At 39.4% G+C, this 22,295-nt stretch overlaps 1 protein-coding gene across 1 annotated transcript in view; it reads left to right on the forward strand.

Annotated features, from left to right (window-relative positions):
- Cilk1 (ciliogenesis associated kinase 1) overlaps positions 1-22,295 on the forward strand; it is a 54,750-nt gene that overhangs the window by 25,949 nt on the left and 6,506 nt on the right. Inside the window, exons 4-12 of the mRNA XM_047557829.1 lie at positions 351-472; positions 1,425-1,504; positions 10,078-10,210; positions 10,859-11,030; positions 12,461-12,628; positions 16,448-16,768; positions 18,440-18,630; positions 18,754-18,902; positions 21,601-21,729. Of these exons, the coding sequence (XP_047413785.1) occupies positions 351-472; positions 1,425-1,504; positions 10,078-10,210; positions 10,859-11,030; positions 12,461-12,628; positions 16,448-16,768; positions 18,440-18,630; positions 18,754-18,902; positions 21,601-21,729 (1,465 nt within the window). The remainder of the gene's footprint in view (positions 1-350; positions 473-1,424; positions 1,505-10,077; positions 10,211-10,858; positions 11,031-12,460; positions 12,629-16,447; positions 16,769-18,439; positions 18,631-18,753; positions 18,903-21,600; positions 21,730-22,295) is intronic.

Consider the following 22,295-nt stretch of genomic DNA (forward strand, 5'->3'; position numbering starts at 1 on the left):
GTTCCCTTCTGGCTATTTCCACAGCCTGAATGAATTCCATGGTCTGGAGGGGCTGAGCCTAAAATAACCCTGGCTTATTGCCGAGTGCTGGGTGCAGCCAGGAATACCAGTTACTGGTCTAATGGAATACTTATCTTCTAGTCAGTTCATCAAAACAGTTTTTCTAGGTAGAGTTACTATTGATTTCAAGGAAATACTGGTAATTAAATATAAATAAAATATCACTTATGGCATGCATGTCTGTGGTTCTAAAATTAGTCATTTCTTCCTGAGCACATATAGGATCACTTTTTTTTTTTCAACAACAGATCTTCTCTAATTTTTTTGCATTTTTCTTCCTCCTGTTTTAGTCACTGAAGAAGCTCAACCATGCCAATGTAGTAAAATTAAAAGAAGTTATCAGGGAAAATGATCATCTTTATTTTATCTTCGAGTACATGAAGGAAAATCTGTACCAACTCATTAAAGAAAGGTACCATTGGGTCATTATGATCTTAGAAACAAATATTGCAAAGTAGATGTGCTTTCTTTCTCCTTTTGTTTATCTCATCTCCCAGTTCTTTCTCTGGTCATTAAAAGGTCAAACTACTGGGCACAGTGATAGCTTCAGGGAAGTTGCTTTCAGAGAAGCAGTTTTCAGATTTTAAAGAGTTAATCCCCCAAAGAAGCTCATAGAGCTTATAGAAGGTCTACAATTCTGCCTTCCTGTAAGGATGTATAGGCAGAGCAACTACAAGTCGGGGTGGACACAGTTTCATTTAATTTGAGATCTCTGTTGAAAAATTCTAGGTTTATTTTGGCTCCTGACCTGCTGCAGTGCTTAGGTGCTTGCATGCTGGTAAAGGGAGACTAATAAAAAACTTACCTGCTATGGTAATTTTGAATTTTGAGGGTGGACCATGTAGAACCTCTTGGGCACACTTCCTTGGTGGCAAAGTGAATGCCATTCAGAGCATCCCTTTGGGGGCTTTGAGTGAACAAATATCTTGATTGTCAACAACAGCACTGGAGCTGTGAGGTTTGTTGACCAGGGAAAAATGTTAGCATCCATTACAGCTCATAAAGGCTTCATCTAAAAGACCTCAAACTGTCCCCACAATAATTTTTTAAAGTTTTAGTTTATATCATGAAGAGAGATTTTTTTAGATTTTTATGTTACATTGGAGGGATTACTTTTTGTATTGTAAAATGTTTAATCTTTTCTTCATAATATAACTGAATATATTTGATGTTTATAAGGTAGCTCCCTTATATGGACAAATGATTGATTTTCTTTGGTGTTTATCATCAAAGGATCTGGCCAAAAATTAGTGTACCAGCAAATGTTTTCTTAATTTCTTACTATGTAACCAAAAGGATATGAATGCAGAAGTTTCCTTTTAATACATAGGAATTTATAACTTTGTATTCCTCTGTCCATACAGGAACAAGTTGTTTCCTGAGTCTGCTATACGGAATATCATGTATCAGATATTGCAAGGACTTGCATTTATTCACAAGCATGGTAGGTGATGTGGAGCATTGTGCTTTCAAATAGCAGTGAAATATCATCAAGTAGAAGATGTAGGAAGCACTAATACCCAAAAGAGATTGAAGAGTCAAGAGACTGCTAATGGATTTTGGAATATATTATCTTTTGGAATTTGATTTCTGAATTTTCCTTAATTATCATGTCCTTGTGTTTTTTATTCTTTTTTTAAAAATGTTTTTATTAGTGCATTTTAATTATAGATGATACTGGGGTTCATTTTGACATATTCATCCAGGCACGTCGTGTTTTTGTTCTTTAAGTTTTAACATTATGCTTGTTAGTATAGACCTAAGAATTATCCTGACCAGGTGTATTAATAAGAGACTTCAAATTAGAATTCTGAGACATTTCAGGTGTTATGTTTAACCCACTAACAACCCTTCCCTGTGGTTTCTCATTTTTCTAAGGTATTTACATTTCAGTTTGTTTTGAAAGCATTTAAAAATGACTTGACATAGGATTTATGTGACACAGAAAAATAAAATAAATTAAAAATTAGCAAAATGAAGAAAGAAGCAAAAGCAAAACAAGGCATAGATAAGCCAGGAGTGAGGTTAATCCTTAAAATGCATACCAGCAACTTTTATTTCAGTAGAAGCAGGCTACAGATTTAGTTCTGAGCTTCTTATCATATCAAGCAAAATGTGAAATGTAACCAATTAGAACATACATTCTTCCCTGAGGTAAAAACAGATCAGTTGCACAAGAGAAGCAGAACTATTCTTGATATCAAGACCAAAGAGAAACTTCTGTCATGAACCCTTTAGAGGGGACAGTATGTCACATGACTTTGTAGAAAATGTAGTGATGGCTGCTTAGGGCAGTTTTATGTCATATTCCTCAATGTAGGCTAATTAGATCACCTGATCATAAAAACCAGGGATGATCCGTTAGTACAGGGAGAGATTTAGAATATTCAGAGGACAAGACAGCTCTGTACCCTTTAGGAAATCCTTCATTTTGATTTTTTCTTCTTAGCTGAGCTTTTGAAAGGTTTTAAGCAACAATGAGTTTGAGGCTGCAATCTCTAGCAACTAACTGCATTCAGTTATTAACTGGATGCAGACCCACATGAGGTTGGATCAATAACCATGTGATCACAGAGCTGCCAGATGGACATATTTATGGATGGAGCCAAAAGTCCTCTGAGAAGGTCACTTGAGGTCATTTAAACATACAGACAGATGGGCAAGTGACTGATTTTGCACAGGCAGAAATACATTCACTCTCAGTCTGAGCATGTCGTTGCCATTGCAAATACCTCACCAACAAATGAATTTTGTTACTCAATAAGGAGACTGGATTGAAACCCTTTGACAACACAGTCTGTTTAGATTTGATGTAAATTGGCAGTGAGGAGAAAAGTCTTGTGTTGCACAAGGTGGCACAGTTCATCTGGGATCATCACCAGCTTTCTCTTTACCTCCTAAGTTGCCTCTCACAGTTAGAGATTAAATGGAACACAGACAGCCCAACAAAGGCTATCTACACAAATCCCTGTCAGCCTCAGGCATGTGGTGAGTGGTCAGTATGACCCAAGCAAGACTGAGTCAAATCGGAACCAGTTCTAGTAAAAAGCCTCTAGTACAGTTCACCTATGATTCCACTGACATTCATGGAGCTACCACTTTAGCCTTTATCCACAAGAAATCACAGGGCATAGTATGAATTTGCAAAACACTAAAAACTTCTGGCATGGTGTCTTAAGGACAATTAGAAGGACACTTACTAAATTTAAGAGCTCAAGGAAAAGAAATAATGAGATGTCAAAAGTGTTTTTCAAGAGACAGAGGTCAACCAGCATGCTTTCAGGTGAGTTGATCACAACATTTTAGGTCTTCAGGCTATTTGCTCAGTACTAGAAACTGAGTGGACCTAAAAGAAAATAAGTATTCTTCAGCTTTTTTTTTTCTTCCCTTTTTGCTACTTGTTATAAGACTCAGATATTTGTTTCATCCAGATCTTTACCTAATCAAATGGATATCTATATAGCTTTATAGATAGATAAATAGGATCCTCCCCCCCAGCTACATCCCCAGCCCTTTTTATTTTTATTTTGAGATGGGGTCTAACTAATTTGCTGAAGCATCCTCCTGGCTCAGCCTCCCAAGTTGCTGGGATTACAGGTATGTGACACCTCTGCTTACTCAAATCTGTATCTAGATACAAACACATATGCACCACACATCATCCCCCATACCCGTATATATATGCATCCCATCTAAGACCACATAGTTTACACACACACACACACACACACACACACATACACTCTCTCTCTCTCTCTCTCATCCCATATACACGAATATACATGCATGTACAAACATACACATATTTAAAATAGAATTTAACACCCTTTATCAAAATAGCCCTTTGGAACTCTGTGCTTGCATGCCTCAGACAGTTGCAGTGTGTAGAAACAGTGCAAGGGAAGGCTCAACTTATGGAGAAGATTAGACCTCTGCTTTTATGACCTCAGTACCTTTGCCATTACCAAAGATATCTTTTGGACACTTTTCCCCAGCAGTCATGTGTACAGTTCTACTTGGAGCTTAATAAAGCTTCATCTGTTACCTTATTTATGTCCTCACCAACTTCTCAGGTAAAGAGAACAGATGATATCTATTCCTTTCAAAGAAAAGGCAACTGAAGTTCAGAGAGGCTTAAAAATCAGAAGTCCCATTGCAATAGAGTGTTAGAATGAAGATAGTTCAGATCGTTTGTGCCCATCTGTTGTGATTCACTACAAAAACATGTCAGTTCTCAAAGAGAACAAGACAGTATGAGATGAAGAAAATAATGATTCTAAGTGGGATGGATACTACTTGTACAGGTCCTGTTCCAAGTTCATTGATAAATGGTTTTTAGAAACTTATGGTTTTTGTATGTTATTGACTTGACTTTGGTTAAGAATGCATGTACTTCCGTATTATTTCTTTCCTTGAGTGATGAGGAAAAAAAAATATCTAAAACACTTCACAAAGATGTCTTATGAGTCTCAGACACTTCCCTGGTAGCTTGTTCTCACTGTGGGAAGGTACATTCTGCCCTTGGGGAGTAGACTCCTCTGAGAGGGAAGAACAGCACTGCAGGTAGTTGCTATGGCCATATTTCATGTCACTGAGTATTTCCCCCACTGGGAATGAACACACAGCTCTACTTGGTACTGATTGAACAATGTCAAAGTATACGTACTTCACAGAAATTAAATAATTAAAACAAACTGGCCATTTCATCTTTGACCTGCCCTTACAAATATCTAGGTCATACTTCCCTGTGCAGGTAATAGAAATGCAGTAGGACAAAGTTTTGCCCCAAGAGGTAGTTCTCTGCTTCTTTGTCTTACCACTATCTGACTGTGCATGACCTTGACCCAGTCCTTTACATTTCTGTGCATCACAGTTCTTATGGTCTTCGAAAAAAAAAAAAAAAAGTGTTGGTTTAAATTCAGTAATATCTAAAATCAAAACATTTACAGTGGGAAGGTATGCTACATAAATTCATAGTGTTTAACTATTCTCTGGTCATTTCCATATGTTTATATCAGATTTGTTAATGAATTATAATTTATTAGTGAATTATAACAGTGTGGTGCAGGAAGAAAGCCTTGAGTTTTCCTTGCCCATTTTTATTAACAAAAAAGTAAGCACAACAGATTTTTCTGCCAGGATGAAAGGGAAAATCCCTCTGTTGTTCAACTGGCATGCAGTATCCTGAGCTTAGATTACAGGTCTGTTCCCAGTTTTGAACAAGAAGGTTTTTATCATAACAGCACTCTGCTGTGGTGTGATCTCTGAGTTACCCAGCTATAAGGATTTTCATTGTCAATCAGGAATTCAGAGGAAGAAATGGGCCCATTGTTACGACCACATTGTGCTCATCAGCAGAACGTGTACCCAGCTAGGAATCAGATCAGAGTTGTAGCGCCACCTTAACAATTTTAAGTGGTATGGATACTAATTGAACAGGGCCTGGCCCATGTTCATTGATAAATTTTTAGAAACTTATGGGTTTTATATGGTATTGACTTGACTTTGGTTAAGTGCACATGCACCTGCTTATTATTTCTTTCCTCCAGTAATAGGAAAATATACCTAAAGCACTTCACAGTTGGGGCATATCAATAGCCTACAAGCCTTAATTCTTATCTGGAAAAAAAAAGAAGAAGATGGTTCTATGCTGTGCATTCTAACAGATTATTGGGAGGGTAAAATGAAAGAATTTTCTAATACTAGTACTAATAATGACTAGCTCTTCCAAGGAGCTGATGTGCAAAGCACAGCTCTAAAAGCTTTAAATGTATTTAATCATGAAAAAAAATAACCCATGAGGTATGTGCTATTTTCCCCCCAGGTGGGGAAAGTGAGTCACAGAGAGTTGAGAGACTTTCCAGATATCGAGTAACAACATTGGGATTTGAAATCAGCCTGGTAGGTCTGTACACTTAATTACTAAGCTGCTTTGCCTTTTACATGGAAATAGTAATGTTTTGTTAAAACAGAAAAAAAGTCACTGTGTATCACATAAGAGCCTTATACTTTTAATTCCTAAGAAATAGAACTCAGGGGCATAAGGCTATTAAAAGGTAATTGTGATCTTATTCATTAAGAGGATTAGATATTCTACAGACATATCCATGGATGTATTATAAAGACTTATACTTGAAGATTGTATAGTAGATACAACATATGTCAACTGACAGTTTTTAGCAGTCACTCTTAATAAGAGACTTTTGCAATTAATGTTTTTTCCTTGCCATTTTTCCTCTAATTGTTTTGGAGGGAAACAATTAGGAGTGTAAAAGGGAAGCTGCTTAGAAGGATGTGTGGGGACTTGGAATCCTCATTCTCCTCATTTCACTTGTGTGCATGTTTTCTGTGGAAGGAGGAGGAGAGGAGTCAGCAGTGGGAGAGGATAGAGCCTGACTTTGTGGGGAGGAGGCTGGTGTTTACAGGAGCACAACTCTGGTGGATGCAGAAAACCAGGTCAGGAGTTCAAGGATGATGCTTATCCAAGTACAAGTCAACGTGGTAGGATGAACTGAACTGGGAGAAGACCTGGGTTTGTTGAGGTAGCTGTTATAGATGGTTGTGGAAGGAGTTGCCTTGGGGTGGGAGAGGCTGGAGGACGGGTAAGTCATTATAAGAGAAATACTACATTAGTTTGGAAATAATAATTACCCCAATTTGAGGAGGAAAAAGAAGGAGAAATAGCATTAATCTGGTCTTGAGAGGACCAAAACCACAGATCATGATTTAACTGTATGGAAAGAGTAGAGCTTGACACTGATAGAGCTATGACACATTTCTTGGTGAGATTGTGAATAATTCATCTACCCCACCCCTTCCATGACTCAGTTTTCCCATCTGTTCAGTAAGAAAATGGTTTCTGCCATTTCTTTTTCACTGGAGTGTTTTTAATGCCCTAAGTTTTTATAAACCCTGGCCTCACAGTTCATATCTTTTCCAAGAGTGAATGGAATCCTCCTAGGTATATTCATAAAGGTCATTCTTGAACAGCTGTTCCCATCTTTACACATTCTTCAACCAAGTCCAAGATGGGAGCACATAGCCAGGTCTTCTGGGAGCTGCAGGGTACTCTGAACAGAGGGTCCAAACACAATGACTCAGTTATAGCGAGGCTTAGAACAGACATCACCCACTCTAGGGGACGGGGATACACGTTATTTAATTAGGCTGATAATAAGTCATCCAAATTTGTCCTTATCAGAAATTCTTTTCTTTCACTTTAAAGGCCATTCTTGACTAATATTGAATTACTCTTTGTACTTGTCAAATTGACAACCTGGAGTGTGGTTCTTATTGTAATTTAGGTTTGATTTGCTATTAATTTGATTGGGATACTTCAAGGAACTGGTATTTGGAAGCCTATTAGGTATATTATCAGATGGCAGGATGAAGAGTAAAGCCATGACCTACACATATAATTTTACAGTATACACACACACACACACCTGTGCTATAACAATCACCAACTTGTACCTGTCTCTGTAACCCAGGGCTGTCTCCTTTGATCTTATCAATGCCTTGGGTTATGAAAAAGCAGCAGCACTGAGGTGGAAAGGAAGAACTTCCTCCTCTCACTTGTGTCCATCTTGAATGCATTTGATAAGTTCTATACCTCCATCCTCTTACATGTGAGCTGGGTTATAGGCTCCATAACCATATTCATCTGTCCATCTAAGCTGTTACCTTGCAGATCCATCACTCTGCCATAATATTGTCCACGTGGAAGTTGGACCTAATACTGAACCCTGTTGTCTTTAGAATGATAACAGGGAGGAATGTCCATTCACTAAAACACTGTTGCTTTCTGTGGTGCATTTCACATAGTGCATTTTCACATGTAACTGTGTCACAGTTGCCCTTTCCCTAGAGCAGAGACAGTCTTTGGAAAATGAACTTGACTAATAGGTTTAGTCCTGCTGGAACTCCCTCTGTGTCGTGGACATCCAGCTCTGTGCCCTCCCTCATTGTCTCCACACTGCTGCAGAGCCCCTGCTCTTCTCTCAGTGGTAGGTTCCTGTCTTGTGAGCCTTCTTCCTTTTCCTCTCCCCTCAGCTCTGCTCTGCTCTCTGTTGACCTTGCCTTCTTGGCCCAGGTAGATATGTCACTGTTAAGCTCCTTCATGTTCCCTGCAAACCCACACAAGTCCTTTATTTAATCAACAAGAATTTATTATGAGACCACCATGCTCCTGCCCTTGTGCTAGGCATTCAGCAGAAATATAATTGTGGCCTCTTCCCTTAACGTGCTTCCATCTAATTTAAGAAAAATGGTTAACATATTCTGAAAATGACAGAACTCTAAAGAAGTTCAGAGGGAGGGCCTATTGTATGCACAGAGGCATAGAGAGATCTAAGATCCACAACCATTTGGATTGCTTCTGAATCCACAGAGCTGACCAATTGCCTGGCATGGCCCTTCTGAATATTTCTTGGTAGAATAAAGGAATGAAGAAGGCTAGCATATTAGAATGGCTTCATGGAAACAAGGAAATTCAAAATAAGTCTTGAAGGATGACAAAATTGGGATTGAGATAGAAAAAAAAAAAAAAAAAAAAAAAGCCCAACAGCATTAATGGGAATACATGCAATGAACTTAAAGGGAATGAAGGATTTTACCTGACTGGAACACATTTTACACAAATTGATGAAGTGTTAGAAAATACATTTGTCTGTTTAGGGAGGATGAAAACATTTTAAATAATCTTAAAAATGTGATGGAAAGTGTTTATGTGTGTGTGCACGGAAGCATGACAAGGGAAAGATGGCGCCTAAATTTTCAGGATGTGTGGGAATTCAGGGAGGCCAGAGCGAGGGGAGCCTGTGAGAACTCGATAAGGCAGTGAGAGACAAGAGATAAAGTGTGGGGGACGCTTGAAAAGGAAGACAGGGATGGGTAGGATGCGCTTTGATGGAAAATGCAACACAATCCCCTTACTGTCTGTGGAAGGATGGACTCAACATGACTACAAGGTATCTAGCAATTTTATCAAAGATTTGAGAAATGATTTGGAGAGGAGAAAAGCAGTGTGCCCATGCTGATACAGGGTTGACAGGTGCTATCTTATTAGAGATGCTGATCTTGAGTAGAGATGGCATGTTAGAAATGTAAATTGTCAGCACAGAGGTGGTCTAGAAATAGTGTAGGTTTCCGGTGATGGCTATTAATTTCTCTCATAATGTGGTAGTTAGTCCAGCTTTCACAGCTTTGATAATGGTGGCATATAATATCACCATCAGCAGCATCAACCAATTTCCAATTTGGGCATCCCATTGAGATTTAGAGTCATACTGAATGCTGTCTGTGTTGGTAATACAGTCAGGAAGTGGGTAAAAATTACTGATCACTAGGTGTCTGAGCAAACCTAAAAGACTGCCATGTTGAATATCTCCTGCCTGTGCCTCTGGAGCACCTCTGCAGCTGACACGGGTTTCTCATTTGATGAGTTTCCTTTGCCTTTCACTGTGTGAGCTACAGATACACCTCTGTACTTCTTCCTTAGGCAAAGTAATAAGCACTTAACATTTAAATGTGTGTCAAAACATGCAGTGAAATCTCAGGTATGAGAAGATCATATTCATAAATCCTTTGTCTTTTAGAAAAAAATTATAACTGTAGTATAAACTCAATACCCATTAAGACTATTTTCTTTTGAAATGGTTTCAATCTCAATTTTTTTTTTTTCTGACTGATTTGGGCAAAGCAGGAATAGTATTTTTCCCTCGAGTGAGTTTGTTTTATACTTATCTGAGTTCATGGGCTTTGATATTTTAAGAGAAGTTTTCTCTTGTAAAAGAAAACACTTTTATAAGAAGACGATCAATTTTTAAATGATTTTGCAAAGGGAAATGATTGAAGTCTTGTGAGAAGTCCAAAACTTTGTGCATCATCTAGAGGATGGACACAGTCTTTGGTATCATATCAGAGTGCTTTTAAAGTTGTAGCTGTCATGAGAAGAACAGTAAGATTACAAAGAGTAATGCAGCAGACTTGCATGTGGATCCTTCACTGTTCCTCCAGGCTTTTTCCATCGAGACTTAAAGCCTGAGAACCTCCTCTGCATGGGACCAGAACTTGTGAAAATCGCAGACTTTGGATTGGCCCGAGAAATCCGATCAAGACCTCCATACACAGACTACGTGTCTACCAGATGGTGAATACTTTTGTTTTTTTGTCAAAATTACTTAATAGCACTTATTCAAAAAGATACCTTTCTATTGAGGGTTGATTTTCAATCATAAACATTAACTTTTCACAAGAGGAGGAGTGCAGTCTGAAATACTGTAGGTGTGTTGGCATTGGACAAGGTTAAAAACTTGAATGTAAATAATTTTAAAGGAAACCCATCATCTTTCTCCATAGTATAAATAAGATGTTATATATGGGTCTTCCTGAGGACAGTTTCAAAAAAGAGTCATAAAAGATTCTCCAAAGACCTATCTGAAAGTCTGCCTAATTGCTATTACTAAAACTTTTCAACCCTAGGAGCTGATATACAGTTCGCCATGATCAAGAAGTAGCCCTCACACAAGTTTTATGTTCTCTTTCCCTTTCTCTCCTGTCTCTTTCTCTTAAAGATGCTATAGAGAAGACTTCTGTAGAGAAATGCTCAATAGAAAATAATGTGAATAGAGAAGCATTGCTTTTTGACAGCAGCCGTGGCAGAAATCAAGTCCTTAAAAAGTTCATGTACCACACTGAACCAGGAAGAAAACAGATATATAAATTTTATTGAGAATTGCTTGTTATTTAATTTCTGGCCAGTGGAAGTGATAGCTAACAGTTAACTTTGTCCCTCCAGGTACAGGGCTCCAGAAGTTCTTCTGAGGTCTACCAACTACAGCTCCCCCATTGACATCTGGGCTGTGGGCTGCATCATGGCAGAGGTGTACACCCTCAGGCCACTCTTCCCTGGGGCCAGTGAAATTGACACGATATTCAAAATTTGCCAACTGTTGGGGACACCAAAAAAGGTAATGATGTGAAACAAAGGCCTGTGAACCAAAGCTCGTGACTTCTCAGACCCCTTCCCCTCTTCTCCACTCCAGATCTCCTGACTGTGTTCCCTGAAATTTCTCTTCTTCTGCGCCTTGCACATGCACTCTGAGTGTCTTCTGTGACCAAATCCTGCTCTTCTTCCCAGGCCCCCAGTAATCTCCCTCCACACTGTTTCTCCAGTCTCCACTGTTTCATCTTCTGTGTTCTGCATTATTAGTGTAACTATCTGTTTTTATATCTCTCTTGCACCATAAACTCATTTGGCAAAGATTTGTCTTGTGTTTATTTATGTCCCAGCACCATTACTGGAATGAGCTAGAACCTCAAAAATTTTTCTTAATCATTTGAATGAATCATTATTGCTGCTTCTCCAAGGTTTCCGAATTCTCCTGCTGGCATTTCTTCCTCCTCTGCCTATCTATATCTGTACTTTTCTTGTGTCTTTTTTTATTCTGTATTATTGTGTATTTTTTTAAAGTGACCTATTTTCTCTATTAAGACCAGTGATATTCTTAAATATAGGACATATATTGAATTATTTTTTGATATTCAGTTGCATTAAATGTTCACTTAGGAACTATCTAAGTGAATGGATGTTTTAAGATACACAGTGCCACTTGGCTTTGGAAAAAAGGGGGGAGGAGGCAGTTATATCAAGATGTGTCTTACAGAACAGTAGTGTTAGAACTAGAAGGAACCTTAAAGACCAGTTACTCAGCATTTTTTGTTATTCGTTCTAGCATTCAGTATCCCACAGGTTTTTTTTTTGTTTAATTTTTTTTTTAGTTGTAGATGGACATATTTTATTTATTTTTTTAATGTGATGCTGAGGATTGAACCCAGTGCCTCACATGTGCTAGGCAAGTGCTCTACCACTGAGCTGCAACCCAGTCCCCCACAAGTTTCGATGCATGGAAAAGTGGGGAGCCAGAGATGAGGTACAACTGCTGTCTTTACCTCTGGTTTCCTCAGCACGTGTATTTCAAATCATCAAGTTGGGGTTATAAATAATATGGAAGGTTTCAAACATTTAACCAGGAACAAGGTGTTTTCTTTTATTTTGTCTTTTCCCCACAAATATCTCATTAGCAATTTCTAAAGCCTCTGTCTCCTGACACACAGTCGGGGAAATACTAATTATGTTTAATCCCCAAATTCAAGAGATGGGCTATCTTATATAGAGGTTATAAACAATTTGGTATATCTCTTCCGCTTTTTCCTGGAATTCATATTCTTCCGAGTCTCTTCATGTATGTGGCATGGGTCTCACAACATACGCTGCTGCCATAATCACTGTGGCGGGGCCATGGCACGATTGCTTTCCTTGATGGGCACACGTGAAGAATACACACTTGAGGCACAGCAATTAGCCAAGAAAGGCTTTCTGTTGTTTTCCTTCTTTCAGACTGACTGGCCTGAAGGCTACCAACTTTCAAGTGCTATGAACTTCCACTGGCCCCAGTGCATACCCAACAACTTGAAGACCCTGATTCCAAATGCTAGTAGTGAAGCGATTCAGCTCCTGAGAGACATGCTTCAGTGGGATCCCAAGAAACGACCAACAGCTAGTCAGGTTTTCCTCCATTTTCTGCTTTTTGATGCATTTCTTGTAAAGTTCATATCTAACTGAATGATTTCTATAAATCACATGGACATATTTAGTATTTTAGGTGACAAATGGTATTGAATACCACTAGTGCTACATTACTGTATCAGGTATAAGAACTTAAAATAGTTTGAAACTTACAGTGTATCATTAAAGAGGTTAAGTTTAAACAATATAGTTGCTTTGAAAAATAGCATATATTCATAGGATATATCAGTATATATGTGGAAGTTAAAATAAACAGATATATTCATCTGTCTTTGGAAAGTGTTTGTAAATATATTCTCTATGGATTAAGATTATAGAGTAATTTAATGTTATTAACCACTACTGGTTGTTGAAAGGTAACCTTAAACTTCTTGAGAGAATGACAGATGGGATAGAGTCAGGCTAAATTTCTGCAATTCATATTTTATGGCACTTTACATTTCACCAACTCTTGAGTGTATCTTAGGTGATTTTAACCTAAGGAGGACTCCATGAGATAGGCATTTTTGTTTTCACTTCCATAGGTGAGAAAACAGAATCTCAGAAAGTTTAAGTGATTTTTTTCCCTGATCGCTCATCCAGTAACTAGTATGGAGAGTGTGACCAGCTGCAGTCCTGTTGTGTAGACAGCAGGTCTCTGGCTGACTTCATGCCTTCTGGCTTCTCACCCACCCTCCCCCAGGCTGCTTTGACATAGATTATGAAGTGCACCCAAAAGAGATGTGATGCAGTGAGCTCTGACCACTCACCTGCCTGCTGCAAGCCTCCTGTTGCATTCGTTGTACTTGACCTTTCCTCAACTTGTCTCATGACACTTACACTGCTCAGAGGATCTAATAAGTGACCAGTTCTTTTTTTTTTCTTTGTTGTTTTTAGATATACATGACAGTAAAGTGTATTTTGACATTTTATACATGCATGGAGCATAGCTTCCATTCTTGTGGTTATATATGGTGTGGAGTTTCAATGGTCATGTATTCATATACAAACCTAGGAAAGTTATGTCAGATTCATTCTACTCTTTCCCAATACCATCCCCTTCCCTTCCTTTCATTCCCCTTTGTCTAATCCAATGAATTTCTGTTTTTCCCTTCCTCTCATCTTATTGTGTGTTAGCATCCACATATCAGAGACCATTTGGCTTTTGATTTTTGGGGCCTTACTTATTTCACTTAGTATGATAGTCTCCAGTTCCATCCATTTACCTGTAAATGCCATAATTTCATTCTTCTTTAAGGCTGAGTAATATTCCATTGTGTCAATACACCACATTTTCCTTATCCTTTTATCTATTGAAGGGCACCTGGGTTGGGTCGATAGCTTTGCTGTTGTGAATTGAGCTGCTACAGACATTGATGTGACTGTGTCACTGTAATATGCTGATTTTAAGTCCTTTGGGTATATGCTGAGGAGTGGTATAACTAGGTCAAATGTGGTTCCATTCCAGGTTTTCTGAGGAATCTCCATACTGCTTTCCATAGTAGTTGCACCAATTTTCAGTCCCACTAGCAATGTGTGAGGGTACCTTTTTCCCAAATCCTCACCAATATTTATTGTTGCTTGTATTCTTGATAATTGCCATTCTGGCTGGAGTGACATGAAATCTCAGTGTCATTTTAATTTGCATCTAATTGCTAGAGATTTTGAATATTTTTTTCATATATTTTTTGACCAATTGTGTTCTGTGAAGTTTCTGTCCAGTTCCTTTGCCCATTTATCGATTGGGTTATTTGTGTTTTTGAAGTTAAGGTTTTTGAGTTCTTTATATATCCTGGAGATTAATGCTCTATCTGAGGTGCAGGTGGCAAAGATTTTCTTCCATCCTGAAGGTTCTCTCTTCATGTTCTTGATTGTTTCCTTTGCTCTGAAGAAGCTTTTTAATTTGATACCATCTCATTTATTGATTCTTGATTTTACTTCTTACACTTTAGGAGTCTTGTTGAGGAAGTCAGTTCTGAAGCTGGTATTTTTCTTCTAGTAGATGAAGGGTCTCTGGTCTAATGCCTAGATCCTTGATCCACTTTGAGTGAGAGATAGGGATTAAATTTCATTCTACTACATATGGATTTCCAGTTAGGATTTTCAGTTTTGTGGAGGGTGAGAGATAAGTGTTGAATTTCATTCTACTATATATGGATTTCCAGTTTTCTCATCACCATTTGTTGAAGAGGCTATCTTTTCTCCAATATATGTGTATGGCACCTTTGTCTCATATGAGATAACTGTATTTATGTAGGTTTGTCTCTGTGTCTTCTATTCTGTCCTTTGGTTTTCTTGTCTGTTTTTGTACCAATACCATGCTCTCTTTGTTACTATAGCTCTGTAGTATATAATTTAAGGTCTGGTATTGTGATGCTTCCTGCTTCATAAGTGACTGATTCTAATCAGAGATGATTTGACTAATAAAAAGTGGTGGGGATCTATAAGGAACATGATAATGTGATGTTAGAATTTGTGGTAGTTGGAGAGATGATAGTTGGGGAAGGGGAATGAAGAAGTGTAGAAAAGCACTTTTCCAAGAACTCAGTGAAGAAAGTGTTATAATCTACTGCCCTAAGTAGGACTCCGACTTGCTTAAGAGGGTTGGAAAGCTTTCTGAAATGTCCCTCTGATGGTGAGATTCACCATCTGCTTCAGGGCAGAAAGGAAGATTGCCGATGAACCACTTTTAAACTCTTTTTTTTTGGGTATCAGGAATTGGACCCAGGGATACTTTGCCACTAAGCCTTATCCCCAGTCCTTTTTATTTTTAATTTTGAGACAGGGTCTTGCTAAGTTGTTTAGGGCCTCACTAAGTTGCTAAGGCTGACTTTGAACTTGTAATCCTCTTGCTTCAACCTCCTGAGCTACTAGGTATACGAACATGCACCACTCTGCCCAGCTGAATCATTTTTTAAAATGATGCAAGAGATGGAAAGAAAAAAGATTCTGTAACAGGGAATCAAGAGAGGAATGTGTGCTTTTAAGAATAGTGTCAGAAAAACTAAAAATACCCCAGATCAATCCAGACTTGCTTGAACACCTAGGACTACAGAGAAGACTTTCTAAGTTAAAAGCTAGAATTCAGGACCTCAACAAGAGTACCCATATTATTTGCCTCTGTATCTACACTTAAGTGTAATTGTTACAGATGTTTATGATTATGTCTCGGACTCACGAAGAAATATTGTTATTTTCAACAATGTCAAACAAAGAAGGGAATACAGGTAAGAAAGTTTCAGAAAGATTTATAAGCCCTAGAAATTTAAGATTTATCCCTTGGCTATCCTGAAAACTTGATAATCCAGATCAACTGGCAACTAAACCTTGTCTTGCCAGGGAAGGTTTAATGTATTATACTACTGGTACTTCTGAGAGAAAAGCAGATGTACTTGCTTATTTTGAACTTGATTTTTCAGAGTCTTCCCAGGTCATGATATTTGCCTCTTTCTGTTTTATTTTGTTCTCTTTATGAAGAATGAAAAAATGGGCTTAGAAGCATAAAATACCGTACTTAACACACATAGCAAGGGAGTTACAAAATCAGGATCTGTGTTGAGCCAGAATGCTCCTCAAAAGTAACAGTGTAACTGACTACTTCATCCAAAGAATTTTAATTGTTGCAAGTACTACATAAATTTTATGTTATCTTAGATAAGGAAAGTCACAAGGGATATTACTAATTCAGAGTGCTGTCTTAGAGTTGGTTTGGGCTAGAAATCTGCTGTGAACTGGTCACATGTGCTATTACCCAGTGATCATGATGGCGTTTATCCTCCAGGCTAGACTTTTCTCCTAACACCTCATTTGTCATTCCAGGCACTTCGATATCCTTACTTCCAGGTTGGACACCCACTGGGCAGCACTACACAGAGCCTTCAGGATTCAGGAAAGTCACAGAAAGACATCCTGGAAAAAAAAGGCCCACCTCCTCTCATCAAGCCGGTCCCTCCTGCCCAGCCCCCAACCAAGCCACACACGAGAATCTCTTCCCGACAGCATCAAGCCGGCCAGCCCCCTCAGCATCTCATCTACCCCTACAAAGCAGAAGCCTCCAGGACAGAGCACCTGAGTCATCTTCAGGAGGACAAGCCAAGCCCGCTGCTCTTCCCATCCCTCCACAGCAAGAATCCTCAATCCGTAAGTAGCGAGAATTCACCCATGAATTTTGTGTCTCACTTACTCCTCTTCTAACCACACATAATGTATGAAATATTTTCTTTTTTACTACATAAGGTCCAAATATAAAACATTGTTTTTGCAGGAGCATTTGTGAAGAGAATTTGGTTCAAGGTCTAAATAGGAATTGTGAAGAGACCTTTGGTTCAAGGTCTAAATTCAAGTTCAGGCTCTGCCTCTTGATAATGGTGCCATTCCTGGAGTCAGTTGAGGTAAGGGCTGAGAACTAGACTCTGCAGCCAGATCACCAGAGTCTCAAATCTCAGCCCTGGTATTCAATAGCTCAGTGACACTGAGCAGGTTACCTGGCTTTTCCAGTCTTCATCACCTCATCTGTAAGATACAACTAATAATAACCTTTTTTGATATAATTTTTTTAAGAACTAAATGAGTTAATTCTTCAGAAGAATTTAAAATAGCACCTAGCACATAGTTAGAACTCAGTAAGTTAGTGGTCGTTGTTATTATTAATCCCTATATACTCAGTTTTCTCATCTATAAAAAGAAGATCATAATACCTGTCTTGCCCTCCAGGCAGTGTTGTTCATGAGGATCAAAGGTCATGATGCTTGGGAAGATGTTTCGAAAATCACAGAGAGGCACAGTGGTGCATGCCTGTAATCCCAGCAACTCAGTAGGCTGAGGCAAGAGGATTGCAAGTTCAAGGCCAGCCTAAGCAACTTAATGAGACCCTGTCTCAAAATAAAAAAATAAAAGGTCTGAGGATGTAGCTCAGTGACAAAGTACCCATGGGTTTAATCCCTAGTACCAAAAAAAAAAAAAAAAAAAAAAAAAAATCATAAGATGCCTCCTGGTTGCTATTCATATTACTGCTGTAAATTGATTTTGGTAATACTGAGCTATTAATTGAGCCCAGATCTTTCTTTTATTGGACTGGTTATGTAAAAGGAAACAATGAGTATTAGATTCAGGTAGAATGATAACCTGACAAGGGATTGTAGTTATCATTAGCTTTGTAATACTGTCTGAAGAATATGACTCTAAAACTTTTATGCAAAAGAGGTACCTTTTCTGTCAACTAGTATTCACTGAGTGTGGGCTGCCAACCAACTAAGTGTGGATGCTGCCAGAGGTGGCAGGGTTGGTACTTTGCTCACTTCATCCTAGCCCATGATTTGGTTGTGGTGCCTGTTTGGAAATTTGCTGTTGTAGCTATTTTGTAGTCAAAAGATAGTGTCCAGATCTACTGAGAAGGCAAAGCAGGCGTTGTTGGCACTGTTTTCTATAAAAGAGCAGGATGGCTGACACCTTAGCTATAATCTCTTACGTCTCTATGGTAACAGTAGAAATCATAGTAACTCCCAGGGATGAGGCCCAAGTGAGAATCCAGCCATCTTCCAGTGTGTAAGAGGAATCCTAAGATTCCTTTTTTGTGTTGCATAGCTTAGTACACTCAATGGAAGGCATCCAATGTAATCTGTCAGGGTAGGTGAGAGACAGGATGTCTGGGAATGCATTTTCCACAACTGTCCCTTCAAATAAGCAGTGAATATTGAAGAATGTTGTGCCTCAGGATCCTCCTTCTCATTACAAAGGAAGTTCACAGGAGGAATTATTCACGGATGAACTCCATTAATGCCAAGTATTGCTTTTCTGTCCTTATACACACAGAAAATCCTAGCTGGCCTGGAACACAAAAATGGTGAGATCAAGCCAAAGAGTAGGAGAAGATGGGGTCTTATTTCCAGGTCAACAAAGGATTCCGATGATTGGGCTGAGTTGGATGACTTGGATTTCAGTCCATCCTTCACCAGGATTGACCTGAAAAACAAAAAAAGACAGACTGATGATGCTCTCTGCAGGTAAGTGTGCTGCTTATACCTATGACCAGAGTGAATCTGGGACTTCTGATTATCTATACCTGTCAGATGGTGTTTTTTTTTTTTTCTCTCTCTCTCTGATTTAAACCATATTCTTCGATTCAGATTTGAGAGTGTTTTGGACCTGAAGCCCTCTGAGCCCGTGGGTACAGGAAATAGTGCCCCCATCCAGACTTCTTATCAGAGGCGAGACACACCAACTCTGAGATCTGCAGCCAAACAGCACTACTTGAAGCACTCTCGATACTTGCCTGGTAACATGAATGACTTGCCTTTACTTTGATCAGTGATAAAAAATCTTGTCTTTGGAATCACAAAGATTCTGGTTTGGCAGACAAGTTCTTCCAAATTGGTTCTTGCATCACCTCAGTACACAAGATAATATCTTGTCACTTCTCCACTTAAAACCCTTCAAGAGCTTCACACTGCTCATGAATTGAAATCCAAATTTTTTACAGGGTCAAAAGATGCCTCAGGAACCTACTATAGCCTCCTCTCTTGCTACGCCCTAGGCAGAATGGCCTCTGCTGGACTTGTTGGCAACATCATAGGAATATTTGCTGAGTTCTGGTTCTCATATTTTTACCTTGGGTTGTCACCTGAGGCAATAAATTTGGTATAGGAAACTAAATACAGCCTCAGAGGAGGGAGGAATGGCTGAGAACTAGGCAATACATCTGAAGCTCTCCATCAGGACAGGTTTAGGAGAAATTGCCAGTCAGGAAACCATGACAAGAACTCAGTCACACCCTCTGGCAATACTACAGGGCTTAAGTATCAATGATATAGGTTGGTGGGTGCCTGAGCCTCTCTCTAGATTCTTTGGGTCTAAACTAACAAATTCATTTAATTAGTAAATATGTTTTGAGCACCTGTTGTATGCTAAGTACTGGGAATACTATCGTGAACAAAACAGCCAAGCAGGGCCCCTAAGATGCACAACTCCACAGAGCTCCTTCGTGTCTGAGCCTCCACAGTGGCTTCACACAGCAGCCTGGAGACAAAGCCCTCATGCACATACAGCATAGATCCTAGTGGTGGCAGAGATACTTCAGTGAATAGACAAGCAGTAATCAAAGATGGTGATAGAGTGGTCAGGAAAGGCCTCTCTGAGCAAGTGACTCTTAGCTGAGTCCCCACAGAATGAGAAAGAACCAAATATGCAGAAGCGAAGGAAGAAAAGATGAGGCAGCAAAAACACAGCAGCACAAAGGCCTAAAGGCATGAAAGGGATTAACCTGTGAGAGGAACAGCTGAAGCCAGTGTGCACAGAGCATGGTGAGAGAGGAGGTGGTGTAGTATAGAGTGAGACATCTTTTGGGGTCTTGTAAGAAATTTGGGTTCATTTCACGAGCAATGGGAAGCTTTGAAGGGTGTTAACTGAAAGAGTGAATTGGGTTTATATGCATCTGAGTGGGTGAGGTCCTGTAAGCCACAGCTGTCACCTAGCAAGGGAAGTGGTAGCCTGAGCTGGGGGTACAGTCAGCAGGGAAGGGATGCAGTGGGTACTTCAGGCCCCCCTGTGCATTCAATTTTTCACTGTCAGGTTAGGAACAGGGCAAATACTGCCAGACTTCATAGGGATTGACACTATGTTCTAGAAGATTGGCCTGATAGTTCCCAGCATGACCTGAAAGAAGAGAGACAGATGATAGGTACAGAGGGATCCAGCCGTGAGGAAACCACACGCAAAAAGATCAAGGAGTGAATTGGAGAGTTGTTTCTTTTTTGGCTGTGGGGGCAGCAGGAGAAGGATAAAAGAGGTATTTAGGCTTTCAGTTCTGAAAAGTAGTTGGAGTGTCTGCATAAGTGGGATCGCAGAAGTGAGACCACTTCTAAACTTAGAGGGAAAGTGATGATTCTTGAGGTCGAGTTGATTGAGGTCAAAGTCAAGGTGACTTGTTCTGGGAGGCTTTGGATGTGAGGGACCAGAGTTTGTGAGGGTTGTTGGTGCAAACCAACGTCATTAGCACATGATGGTGAGGATGGTCCAGGTCAGGTAAGAAGATGGAGCCTCAGAGGACAAAGAAAGAGGAGAGCAGCAGGTTTCAGAGCTGGGCGTCGGGGTGGGGAAGGGGATGGAAAAGAACCTGGACAGGTGACAGAAAGAAAGCTTTCTGGGAAAGGGGAAGATTAGAATGTCCAGGACCACCAAAGTCAGCACAGTGCCAGAAGGTCAAGACAAGGGACAAGAGATACTTCTCAGGCCACCCACGAGTAAGACTTATATTAACCTCAGTGATGGCATCTTTCCTTTACCCTCTGTTAAATGACATCATCAGTCAGATTTTGCTTTGATTTTTGCACCATAGGAAGTTTTTGGACAATTGGGTTCAATTTCATTTGCGATGTCTGGTACAAGATTAAATGTGTATTTTGCATTTTAAATAAACTATATTGTGTATAAATAAGGCACATGACATGATATTATGGATAACATGTAGCTAGTAAGAAGTGGCAAATAACACCCAGCATCTCATGTAGTTAGAATTTTTCCTCCAGTGGCAAGAAGAGCTAAAATTTACTCATTTAGTACAAATCCCATGTGCAGTACAGTTTTATTACCTATGGTCCTTGTGTTGTACATCAGATCTTTACACTTGTTCATCCTACATATGTGCTGTTTGTATTTTTTATGACTTACATCATCTCCCTTGTTCTTCTGCCCATTCCACCCCTGGAAACTACCACCCCTGGTACTACTATCTGTTGTCTCTTTATACTAATTTTTATTTATTTATTTATTTATTTTGTAGATCCCATATGTAAGTGAGATCATGCAATATTTTTCTTTCTGGCTTATTTCACTTAGCATAATATCTGCCAGGCTCATCCATGTTGTGGCAAATAGCAAGACCTCATTCTTTTTTAGGAGTGAATAGTATTCCATTGTATAAATGTACTATAGTTACTTTATCTATTTGCTTTTTAAAACCATTTCTTTTCTACTAGGAATAAATATAAGAAATGGCATGCTCCCAAATCCAGGCAAAGACTTTATTCCATCTAACCCATGGTCCAGTTCTGGTTTGTCTGGAAAGTCTTCAGGGACAGTATCAGTAATCAGCAAAATAAATTCAGGTGAGTAATTATTACTAATTCCTAAATGACAAAAAGCAGATTCTCTTTTTGTGGCAAAGTGAGAGAAATGGGACAAGGCCTTTCTTGGCAGCATACCATGGGGCTCGGCCAGCTCCCATGGGGGTCTGCCCTCAAGGAGAGTTAGGGAGTAAGGCTCTGGTGTGCTGTGGGCAGTGGCCCTTCTGAGGTGGATGTTGACATGGGGCCATTTTCCTTGATCCAGAAGGTACTTGGTCTGATGACCCAGCCTTAGGCCTAGGGCATCAGCATCCTTGCTGGTTGGAAGGTGGACTATTTGGAAAGGCTTCCTCAGTGTTTTCCGTTAAATGAGTCCTCCAAATTTGCAATGCTAACCCCATTCTTGGTAGCCCTGTTTGCCATGTTGTGTTTCCCACACTGAGGGAACCCCTGCCAAGTGCTACTTCCCCTTCAGTATTGCCAAGTAAACACTGGACTTCACTTCTCCTCACCTTCTCCACCCTTTAGGGTTCCTTTATTTTAAGGAGCACACAAAAAATGTAGAAGTAGTATATCAGTACCCATGTACCCACACCTGGTGTAAGAAG

The sequence above is a fragment of the Sciurus carolinensis genome, chromosome 7, assembly GCF_902686445.1.
Source record: "Sciurus carolinensis chromosome 7, mSciCar1.2, whole genome shotgun sequence".
Taxonomy (NCBI): domain Eukaryota; kingdom Metazoa; phylum Chordata; class Mammalia; order Rodentia; family Sciuridae; genus Sciurus; species Sciurus carolinensis.